Source organism: Podarcis erhardii, assembly GCF_964252035.2.
Source record: "Podarcis erhardii genome assembly, chromosome: 13".
Lineage (NCBI taxonomy): Eukaryota > Metazoa > Chordata > Lepidosauria > Squamata > Lacertidae > Podarcis > Podarcis erhardii.
This window is the reverse complement of record NC_138502.1, coordinates 35,533,740-35,546,294: the sequence shown is the minus strand read 5'-3', so window position 1 is coordinate 35,546,294 and position 12,555 is coordinate 35,533,740. Positions and strand designations below refer to the sequence as shown.

General features: G+C 41.3%; 1 protein-coding gene across 1 annotated transcript in view; it reads left to right on the top strand.

The window, feature by feature from the left end:
* The window catches only part of LASP1 (LIM and SH3 protein 1), a 47,584-nt gene that overhangs the window by 19,635 nt on the left and 15,394 nt on the right, over positions 1 to 12,555 (top strand). Inside the window, exon 3 of the mRNA XM_081838232.1 lies at positions 4,652 to 4,736. Within this exon, the coding sequence (XP_081694358.1) occupies positions 4,652 to 4,736 (85 nt within the window). The remainder of the gene's footprint in view (positions 1 to 4,651; positions 4,737 to 12,555) is intronic.

Below are 12,555 nucleotides of genomic sequence, written 5' to 3'. Positions count from 1 at the left end.
GAATGGTAGCTAGACTGCATCAGCCACACTTCCACCTACCCCACGAATATTATTTAATTTTAAAGTACAAAAATGCATATTGATAACCAGATAAATATAAAAATTAAAATACACTCTAACCATATCCACCACCTAGACTTGTTAATTATAAATACACTGTGTATGATCAGGACTTCTCTCAACCTAGAAATGCATTTGCACCAAGGTTAGAATATGTTGATATATAGACTAGCTGTGGCCATAAGCTTTAATATAAGAGCCCGCACCACCCAAAATGTATATCCCTGCCAGCTCCCAGGAAGTGCTACTTGGATTAACTACTGCCAGTTAGACAGGGACTAAAAGGTTGCCTTAATTTTATCTAACTGAAATATAAACCAAATATAACCTAAAATATAAATGGCTAGAAGATGGGTGTGTGTGCCAGCTTTGATTGTTTCTTGCAGAGTTGATGTTTGTGGTGCAGTACACTATTCAAAGTCAGTATCATACCACCTGGCCCAGTCAAGACACACGTTCAGATTTAGGCTTGGAATTGGTTCAAGAGGAGCAATTTCTCAAGCCTCCCACTTAGAATCTTAATACTATACTATAGACCCTGCATGTTGCTCTAACTGCTGGCAATTTAAAAAATAAATAAATTCAGATGTCTTGCTTCCACCTTCCCCTCTGTCACATCTGAAGCAGGATATGGATGCAAGAGCACTCTCTCTACTTGCATTCCTCAGTAATTAGCACTCCCATATGCCACCTCCAATCCTAGTGGTAGTACACAGCATCACAACATAGAAGAGTTCTGCTGCAGATTCACGAAAAGGGAGAGCTAGACATCTGGCTGTTTTTGGCAGCAGATGCAGGTTTAACTTCAAATTTGGCCCTAAGCTAATTGGAGCAGAGAAGTGACAAGGATTCAAAATGGCAGCCTTCTGTCCACATGATGATCCTGCTCTTCAGGGATTTCAGCTTGGGTTCCTAGCAATCTCGTTACACTGTATTACAAGATTGCCTTGAAAGGGATTCAGAATTGCAAAATCACTTAGCATTTTTATGCTCTCATTAATCGAAAAGGAAAAGTGAAACCCATATCTAACTCTAATCCACATACTGTATTGAGACGCTATCTTAATTTCATTCATTGGCAATTATTCTTTGAAATACTATTTCTGTTCCATACTACATAGTGGGGCACTGAGTGAGAGTGGTTTGCTACAAGGCTGTAGCTGAAGAACTAAAACCTAAATCTTCAAGGTCTAATGCTCTTATGTGGGCTCAAGCTAGCTATCCCTCCTGTTCTGTGACGATACTGTGTGTGTACGCAGAATATCTCGCTGCTCTAAGCGGGTTAACCTGAATTGGGATTAAGGGGAATTTTGGGGGTTTATATTTTAGGGCAAACATAGGAACTGCATAATTCTTGCTCATGCATTAGTCTTGTCAGGTTTGCAGGCTAGGAGATGGTCTTCAAGCAGGCAAGCTGCTTTCTGCTTCACCAGTACTCAAAATCGTAGTGCATTGTCAGACAGCCCTTAAATTAAGGCACATTTTCCACTTTTTAAAAAAGGGTGGTTTTCTGTTCCTCTTCCTATTTTCTCCCTTCAGGATTAGACCTCTCCATAGATCTTATTGAAGAGCATTTAGCTGCCACAATTTCACTTCTTTTCTCTCTTCCTCCTTCACTTTTTAATATATGGGATGTAATACCCTTAGCTAGGTGGTCCCTTCTGTGTCATGTCACCCAGTGTAATCTACCGCTGATGTCCTTAAATTGCACAAGAGGGGGCCATTCCCCTCTCCTTCCCAGAAATAACAGCATGGCCTGGAATTGTATACTTTGTACCCCACAACTTGTAGGGAGGGGAATGCTGGTACTGAGCATGCAGTTGCTTGCTGCTTGCTTATTTTGTAAGCACAGTTAAACATATACTCATTCTTAATTGGTCTTTCTGAGTAGTCAGTTCTATTTTTAACCCTGAATTTCCTGCCTTTCTGCTACATTGTGCTCACAGGTTATTTTTCATCCTTGCTGTGGCTAGTGGCTTATCTTTGTGTGGTATCGATGGATAATACTGTGATGTTCTGCAGCTTTGCAAAGGTGTGGTATAGAGGTCTGCGTGTGCATAAACTTGAATGTAATAAAATCCAGTGGGTGCTTTGAAATCAGAAAGGGCAGGGGGCTCTCTGCTCCTGGAGTATTTAACTTCTAATGGGTTCATCCAGAGTGTTAAAAGTGGAGGTTATCCAATGAGCGGAGGCTAATTCTTGTCACGAGAATATAGTGGAACTTTATATGCCAAGAAAGCAAAACTGGCAGTGTTCATGAAGGGGATGGGAAAAGCAATTGGCTGTTTCATCGGTGTGGCCCAAGGAAAGATGAGATTCACAGAGCCAAACAGTTCTATGTAGACTGCATTTTAAAATGCCTCTGAATTTTGCATCAAGGTAACCCAAATGTTGTGGTGCAAAAGAATTGTGAATATTTGTAGATCCTTGCTTGTTTTATTTTGCTAGCTGTAAAGAAGGGTGCTAAAACCTCCACTTCTTAGCAACTGGAATCGTGTTCATGTGATCATAAATTCACCAATCACTGGCCGCATTTTCAAACTTTACACATAAGGGCTAGAAATTTGGTTTTAAAGAAAATGAGCCCTGAGCTAAAGATTCTGCACCAAATAACTGCATTTCTGCAGGCATGTTCTTCTAAGTGGTTTTGATTGGCTACAATGCCCTCTAGGTTGGAGAACCTTTATTTTTGTGCAATGAAGGCACAAAAAATGTCCAACTATGTAGATGTAGGCCAAATAACAACCATTAATTTCCCCAAATTATTGCAGTTGCAAGATCTTGCTATTCTTTTTTTTTTTTTTTTTTTTTGCGGTTGTGTGCTCATTTAAGTCAAGGTTGTGGGGCATTAAATATGTAGGAACAACCACTGTAACATGCTTCTACTTTCTGAATTTTTAGCAGACTGATGCTGACTTTGCAATCATGGCTAAATGTTCTGCATAAGACAGCTAGGTTCCCCAGAAGAAAACAACAATTAGAAGTCAAACCAGAAATAATTTTATTAAATATATTTCAAGATAACAATCTGGATTTACATAATAATAAAGAATTAACATGCCAGTTACTACAAGCAGTGAGACACAACATAACCAGACACTGGAAACACCTTTCTGGCACAATGATAGACAGTTGATACAAAGCATTTTGGGAAACAGCCCTCCTTGAAAGATTAACAAATAAACTACGGTTGACTTGTGGGCAGATCAAGAAAAATGGTGTAATTTCATAACATATCCCAGTATTCCAGAAAATAAACAACCCATCAGCATTTGGCTTAGTCTGGTTTATCTAAATTTTAACTTAAACATAAATTATTACCTTCTGTTTGAACCCCCTTCCCACATTCATCAAAATACCAATGCTTTATATTGTTTCATTGGTAACATAAGAGGAAAAACACAACCACAAGGGCTCCTGATTAGGTGTTTAGCTATGTAATGTTGAATGTTATCTGTTACCGCTGTTGTATCCTGTTTCCCTTTTGATTTTGTTTAATCAATTCATGAACCAAGAACCTATACATTGACCACTAATAATGAACCATACATTGTAGATATTACTGCAGATTTATTGTGCTATTTTTGTGATATACAGATAACATGAGAAGACTTGGTCTAGTATTATTTATCATTCCTATGATCCTTTTAAATAAAATCCAATAAAAAGTTGTTCTAGAAAATCTAGGTTCCTCACAGTACAGTGTCACAAATGTGTGCCCCAACTCTAATAAGGAGGGAAATGCTATGAAAGCGAAATTTATGGATTAAAGTCTGAAATGTATCCCTTATTCGCCAAGCACCTTAGATATATGTGAAACAAGTCCCCTGTTGAGCTCTCTGATTTGTTGGCTCTTCTGGAGAAGGAATCACATGATAGTTTTATGCTCATGGAAGCTAAATTCATGATACTGTACTAAGTCAGACTTATGCACATCTTCAGTGGTTTTGCACATAGCGCCCCATCTGAATTCATGGACCAATGCTTAACTTAGCTACCAAACAGCATGGATTAGGGAAGCATTACAGGTTGTTTGACAAATTTTGACTGGCCTGATTTGTCTCGGTTGCCCCCAGCTGCTTTTATACTTGCCTCTTAAGGTAGGCAATGGATAATTGCATCTAAATTTGGATATATTTAAATGAGCTAAATTGTGGGGAGAGGCATAAGTACAAAACTTGCCAACTAAGAGTATAGTTTTCACAAGGTATCTGTGCAGGAATACATTTTATCTGTTCTTACTTCCTTCCCTACTCTCTGGATTTTGGTACACTGTAGCTGAGCCAATTCAGTGATGTCACAGACACTACATCAAATTTTTCCTTTAAGTTTTTGCGTTATTCCTATCAATCTTCCACAATACTAAAGACAGTTGCAGTATAGCAGCATCCATTATATTAGGTGGACAGAGGCACCTTGAACAGCTGAGTAAAATCCACAATTGGTCTGTTTAGGAGCAAGATCATAGTTCACAAACTGGGGGGTAGATGATATGTATAGAGACTGTGCTGGTGTTGGTTTCATCTAATCTGGCCAAACCAGATTAAGAATGATTCCTTTTTAACACAGCCTATTTTTTTCCTCTTTGCAGACACTACCCAAAGCAGTCCTTCACTATGGTGGCAGACACTCCAGAAAACCTGCGCCTTAAACAGCAGAGCGAGCTTCAGAGTCAAGTAAGGCTATTAAAGTTTCTTCACATGTTGCTTACTGTACTGCTATATTCTCTCAGTTACAATATTTTCCTCAGCGGTCTTCTGGAAACAGCACCCAAAGAGGATGTGTGTATATTCAACCTCTTTTAAAAATAGAGCTCTCTCCTTAGCTGTCAGAAAGGAAAACTACTAAAATATTGCCTGAGGAAATGAAATTATCAAAGCTGAAATGAAATTAACAAGCTCTGACAAGCATCCTCCCTACAAACAGATGATATTTATGATACAATAATTGATGGACAAGAATTTGAAGCACCAATAAAACAGAAGCAGCAGCAGCTGAGGAATCCGGAGAAATGGAAGGAGTTGCAGATTAAAATGTACCCAATAAAACTGCTCAGTGAAAAGTGCAGGCTGCAAGTGTGCAGTAATTAGGTGAGCAAATAAGTTGTGGTGTAGCACACAAGCCAAGCACTCTAAAATATTATAGTCAAAATGGGGATAAGATGAAGGCGGAGCAGTATGGCCAGAAATTAAGTGGCATTGGGGGATGAGATCAATGAGTTTCATACCCTGAACAAAGTACTGGCTGCCATAGTCAACTCTGAGGACTACAGGACATAAATTATTTTTCACATAGCACACTCTATCATGATCATAATGGCACCTCAGGATGCATCTCATCCTTTAGCCTGCTTCTTCGCTGTAAGTGGGTAGACAAATAATCTGCTGCACAGGTTTGTTGGAAGGCTGGGCAAATGACTGGAAAGCTCTTTGCCTGCTAGAAATGCCAGAGAAGGTTACCAGTGCAAGAATAGAATCTGGGATGTTGTAGATTGTGTATAACATCAGTGAGGAACCTTTAGCTCATGGGCCTAATTAGTGCTAATTTGGCCCATGAAGCCGCTTCCCCCAAACTGCACGTACCTGATGTTATCTGTGACGTCAGGTGTGGGGCAGGTAAGTATGCATCTGCAAAGGAACTATCAAGAGCATACTTTCAGTTTCCGACGGTTCCTTGGCAAAGCAGAAAACCCTGATTGATCAACTGGTCAATGCTTACAGTGAGCCCCATCTGCAGATAAAGTTTGAATTCAAACCATGCCTGCAAAGGGTTTTCTCTGTGGATCAGTTTTGAAGCCATCTTTGTAAATCTGCAGAGCAAAATATCCATTTGTAGGCATAATTTGAATCTCAACCACACCTGAAAATGACAAAGCAGTGCTTGCTGTTGGTGGCAGTCAACTAATTGTCTGGATAGTGAGCCTAGTTCCCTGGTGCATAGTATGCTTAGTGACCTTTAGTCGAGGAGGAGTGGGCAGGGTGCATAGAGTACCTACTTGGTAGAGGAGGGAAACATTTCTTCTCTGTGAGCGGGTGACAACAGCTGCCTAAAAGAAAAGCAGTTATCCTGGAATGTCCCACTAGAGGATGCTGCTTGGTGCTTTAAAAATTAATAGTGACAGTTTATTATCGGTATCTCTCCCTCTGAGGGGTGTGATAATTTATCCTGTCCCATGCCCTACTTGACTAGGAATTGTTATGAGCCACAAGAAACATTGGATAGCTTGAAGAGGGGGAAAACATGTTGTGTTGAAGCTTTTAATGTGATCCTGCTACAGAATTTGATGCTTAGATATGATGGTATGAGATTGTAGATTCTCTTGATATATCTGCACACAAATACATCTTGTCCTTCTTTGTAATTGTTTTAATGCTTTTTTTTTTTTTTGGTCTAGATTGCTCGGTATTTGGGAATTCGTATGCTACTCTAACTTAGGGTTCAGTCAACCATTAGGGCAGTGATTGCCAACCAGTTGTCATGTGAATAGCTTTGGAGGGGGTGGTTGAAATGGCAGGCACTTCTTCACTGGTAAATAGGCCTTTCAGAGGGGGTGCACGGTGTGTGATTAAGAGAGATGGACAAAGAAAGAGATTCATGTGGTTTGTATGAGTAACTGAGAAGGCGGTATACCGTATATGTGGTCTGTGAGAGGGAGAGAGGCGCTTGGAAGAGAGAGGGAGAGGTGCATATGTGAAGTGCATTAATGTATGAGAGAGAAATACATGTGTGTGGTGTGGTCAACATGTGTCCTGGTACAGTCAAACCTCGGTTCCTGAACGGCTCCGTTTTGGAACGTTTCAGCTCCCGAACACCGAAAACCTGAAAGTACAGTGGTACCTCGGGTTACAGACGCTTCAGGTTACAGACGCTTCAGGTTACAGATTCCACTAACCCAGAAATATTACCTCAGGTTAAGAACTTTGCTTCAGAATGAAAACAGAAATCGTGCAGCGGCGGCGCAGTGGCAGTGGGTGGCCCCATTAGTTAAAGTGGTGCTTCAGGTTAAGAACAGTTTCAGGTTAAGAACAGACCTCCAGAATGAATTAAGTTCTTAACCCGAGGTACCATTATAAATGCTCTGGTTTTCGAGCATTTTTCGGAAGCCAAACGTACGACACAGTTTCCACTTGAGTGCAGGAAGCTCTTGCAACCAATTGGTAGCCATGCCTCGGTTGTCGAGCATTTCGGAAGCCGAACGGGCTTCCAGAACGGTTTGACAGGTGAGGTTTGACTGTACAGTTGTACCTTGGATCCTGAATGCCTTGGTGCTTGGACGTTTTGGCTCCCGAATGCCGCAAATCCGGAAGTGGGTGTTGCGGTTTGCGAATATTCTTTGGAACCCGAACATCCAGCGGGGCTTCCACGGGTTCTGATTGGCTGCAGGAGCTTCCTGCAGCCAATCAGAAGCTGCACTTTGGTTTCCAAACATTTTGGAAGTCAAACGGACTTCCGGAATGGATTCCATTCGACTTCCAAGGTACAACTGTACTAAAGAAAGCTCCCTGTTAGATGGCAACTGTGTGTATCTGTGTAATGTATGATCCCCACAGTCAGGACCAACAGGACATAGGTGACTTCCCACAGCAATCATGATATTTTCTGGGGCACCTATGACTTTTGCTCTTAAGTTGTGTTATGCCACATCCCCATGGCAGCCATTTTGTGACCAGTGCCCACAGCACCAGTCTCAAAATTCAGAACATGTCTACTGCTTCAAAAAGGACGCCAGACCCTTTATTAGGCGAAGTTAAATAAATAGGGTTCCACAATGGCTTAGGTAGGTTGTTTTTCTTCAGCTGCTTAATCTCTGCCTTGTCATTTTCAATCCCTGACTGGATTTCTTTCCCCAAAATTGCTGTTTTTCTTATCTTAACCTTGATCTCAAAGTCATCTGAAAGAGGGTCACACAGTGCCATGTTTAGCAGAGGTAGCAGACATTCTACCTAAATGCTATTGATTGTGGATTGCAATCAGGAGGTCTTTCAGCAGTTTGTGTGTGTTTTAATGCTGAAGTTCTTGAGGTGTTACTTTTTGTGCAGCTGTACTTTTTGGAATGGTCTTGCTCTGGGTTCCTCTAGCTAGAAATCCTCTTTGCTGAGGCCACATTTTTGTACTGAGGCAGGTAATCTGACTTCTAAGGTGGGAATGTTGTTGTTTCTTATACCACTTACTTGCTAAAATGGTTTCTAAGCAGTTATAAAAATATATCAGCAGAAAATCAAAATATGCAATAAAACCATTTTATTAAAAAATTGAAAACATTCATAATAAAATGCACAATAAAACCTGTTAAAATAGCAATTAAAATAATTAGATCAGGGTGTTCAGGTCAGGAGATCAGGGGACTGCACTTTAGAAGACAAGCCTGTGTAGTTTTTTGCAAGGCAGCTTGTGAGAGGGAGGCCATCAAGGAATGATTCTTTTTCTCCTCTTCATGCCATGTGAGAGACGAGGAGGCTGCCAGCTTGATAGCATGTTGCCAGTTAACTGCTCTCTGAATTTGTAGCCTCATCTAGATGGGAGTGCTGTTTTTCTCTAGGAAGTCTGATGTGCCCCCTTTCTGTTTTAATCTGCCACCTGGGGAGGCTAGGTTTTGATTTCATCATCTGTACCCAATTGTAGTGGCTTCAGGGAATGAAGGATGCACAGCTAAGTGCCAAAATGTTCTCTTAGAGGAGAGCTTTGTATAGCCTAACAAAGTGACCCAGAAGTTTCTGTCCCGGATGCCCAGAGCCCAAGGCCTAGTGAGGAGTGACTCAGTACTTGAATCTGCTGTGTGGTGCCTGTTCTTAGTGTTGCAATCTCTTATCTAAAAGCAACTCAACTATTAGAAAATTCATGGGAAGTTTTAGATTTCCCCCCCTTTTGGACAGCAGTGTGAAGGTTGTTAAAACATTTCAGCAGAGCACATAGCATTGAATTGAAAAGGATCACTCATACTCTTCTTCCCTACTCTCCCCCCCCCCCCCGCAACACGTATATCTTCTCTAACTGAAGAATAGTAGAACTCACTGTTTTTCTTTTTTATTTCTTCTACAAAATACAATGTTATCAAACAGGATCTGGGGGCAATATACTCAGTTCATATACAATTATAGATCACTGTTTAACAAATATAAAATAAAACCAAAATTAACAAACCACAGCTATGTGAATATGTGGAAGGTAGCAAATTATAGTGACTCTTATGTCTGTGTTATAAATCAGTGATGGCCAAACTTGGCCCTCCAGCTGTTTTGGGACCACAACTCCCATCATCCCTAGCTAACAGGACCAGTGGTCAGGGATGATGGGAATTGTAGTCCCAAAACAGCTGGAGGGCCAAGTTTGGCTATCACTGTTATAAATGGTTGTCGTTGCTATTTCTACACATTCGCATACATGTGGCTCCACTGTTCTTACATTTTTAGTTTTATATTACTGTTCCTCAGTACATGGCCCTTGCACACATTAGGCCTTCTGAGCCTTTTATTCCTTTTCATTTTCTGTGTTCCATATATTTTGCTGCTTGGGGTAGTAGTAAAACCCTGTCTTCTTCACATTATTTTCTTCTAATGGCATTATGTGTGAGCATGTTGGCGAACACAAAACCACTATGAGTTGGAGTTGACACAGGGGAGGTGGTAGCCCTGAAGTGTTAGGTCAGGAGGTGGACTGAGCTGCCCCACAGGTGAAATAGCGTTGTGTTGTAAGTTTGCTGACTGAGGCAGATAGCTCTAGGTTTGCTTTTTGTGTGAGAGGAATTCTAGAAACCTCTGGATGCAAAAGTGGCTTAGTTCTTGCCAGAGGGTTTAAACTTTTTTGTCCACTTATTGCCTCATCTGGTAGCTCCTACTAGACCTCCCCCAAGGGCATCTAGGGCAGAAATAACCACACTGAAGGCCCTCACACATACCTCTGTGAGTTCTGTGTATTTATTTTGAGTAGCCAAGAAGGCGTAGCTAGTTCCGATAGCTTGCCAGAAGCACACAATTACTTTCTGTGTGAGTAAACAAGTCCACCAGTTGGACTAATTTTAACGCCTTCAGCCCACATATGACCATGAAATAAGAGGGCTTATTTCCTGTGGCTTGGCTTTCTCATGTGTTGAAAATAGTACCTTAACCATGAACTATTGGTACTTGTGAATGAGCATAAGGTCCACTCCTTCATATGGTACCCATCTCCACCACAGAGAGTGCCAGTTCCTTCCTGGAAGATGAGAACTTTGGGATAGAATTGCTTAATGGAGTACAATCCTTCTTGAGGGGTAAATGTTTCTGTAAAAATGACGGCATGTGAAGTAGGGGATATTCTCTGTAAGAGGATTAAGGCAGTTTGCCTTTGTTCAGGTGAAGGCAGCCATTAATATATTTTGACTTTCCTAGTCTTTAGTAAAGACTTTGGGTTTTTTATGAAAAGATAAACCTGTATTGTGTTATTTAGAGCAAAAGAACAGAAAAGCAGAATGGCTTACTGCTTGATAAACTCTTTTTTTCTTTTTGCATATTGTCACTGTAGTATCGGAACAGCCCTGTCAGTATACTCTGCGCGACTAAAAAACACACAAAAATCTGTACCAGGGAAAGCTGGAGGCTACAACCAGTGATAGAAACTCAGCTACACAATTTAGGTGCCAAATGGCTCTTTAAACCAGGGTTACAGACACCAAAACGGAATGCCTAGTTGTCATTTTTGGGTCAAACAGCTGGAAGGTCCTATTTTTCAATACAGTGGTACCTCAAGTTAAGAACTTAATTCATTCTGGAGGTCCGTTCTTAACCTGAAACTGTTGTAAACCTGAGGTACAACTTTAGCTAATGGGGCCTCCCACTGCTGTCATGTGATTTCTGTTCTCATCCTGAAGCAAAGTTCTTAACCTGAGGTACTATTTCTGGGTTAGCGGAGTCTGTAACCTGAAGCGTCTGTAACCCGAGGTACCACTGTACCACTTTTTGGTTCCTGAAATTCAGTGTGATTGTGCAGATAAAATATAACGGATAGAATTCTACAGGATGCGTAACTACTGTGTGAAAACAGTCAAGGTCCACGGATCCCCAGGCATGCACTTCCAGATAGTGGAGACATCAGGTGCCATCCTGGCGCCCAGGCATCTTCACATGGTTGCAAGTGGCCAGGTGCAAAATGTGCCTGGCACCTGGTGAATTTCAAACACTGGCTACAATCTTTGTGAGCCTTGGAAACTTACACATGTGTTCATTTTGCAGGGTTCATTCAGCTTGTTCTAGGGAAATCTTCAGACCACCCAACTTAGTTTGATACTTCCAAAAATTTCAAGCATGTTATTTAATTAAGAGCTAGAAGCTTGATTTTCATATTTTTTTTAATGAAGGTTGAGATTGTCAAGATGGTGATTTGTGGCTAGTACCCAGTTATGAACTGGTGGAGACAATTGAAGATGGCCACTTATTCTGGAGCTGACTGGGGTTAATTTTAGAACTGTTCTGGGGCAAGGGGACTGTAGTCATGGCTTGGTTAAACTTCCATAGCTCTTTAACTGGTGTGACTAATTGGGCGGAGAATGCATACTTTTTGATCTGGTGAATAGAATTGCTTCTTTACAGAGACTGGTTGATGACTTCTAGTCCTCTCTTCTTCTGGCTGCCCCATTGTGTTCCCGCTTTCTTGTTGTCTTCCACCCTCACAGTCCTTTTTAGCAACTCATAATAGCCCAGCATTGAGCAGGACATGGGAAAAAGCTAACCAGTTTGCCTGACTCACTCATGTCTGGCCTTCCGTAAGCATCAGAACTGAGTTGATTCCAGCTGAGTGCCCATAAAAGGACAGAAAAAACTGAAAGCCTGCCTTGTCTGAGCACTTCCTCTGCATGTAGCACTCTGTTGCTTCACTCTCTGGTGTGCAAAAGAAATGTCTCCCTTTGCGCACAGTCTGCAAAACTTCAGCAGGGATCACACTTCTATGTTGAATTCTCAGTTATAATTGATACAGTAGCCCTTTTACAAGGTACATTTTAATCCTTTCTCTAATTCTCACAACTCTGGGAGATTTGATTTCTGATTTTACAGATAGAGTCAGGAACTCATTGTATTATTTGCCTTATGTCAGTGAGTTTGTGCCTGAGTTGCATTTTGATGACAGAGGTGCAAGGTCAAGATAAGGGGAAATTCTCTGCTTCCATCCCCGGCCCTTCATGGTGAAAATAGACGTTAATGGAATGAAATAGTGGGATGGAATTCTTAAGCAATATCTACCAATACATTCACTAAGCGGCAGAAGCGGTTGGTGGGCTGGCTGGCTACCGAGCCAGTTCAAACCACTTTGCAGTCCTCCTCATTTTCAGATATATCACGACAGTGTATCACAATGTTTCGCTGGTGATACATCACGATGCTGAAAAGCAGATATTGCCCAGCCCTAGCAGGTGAGACTCAGGTCACCTTGCAGAAGAGAAGTTGGCAATTGTTTCACATCATACTGGAATGTTGAATTGTTATGCCTGGATAACTGTCATCTGTGTTAACCCAGGTGAGGTTG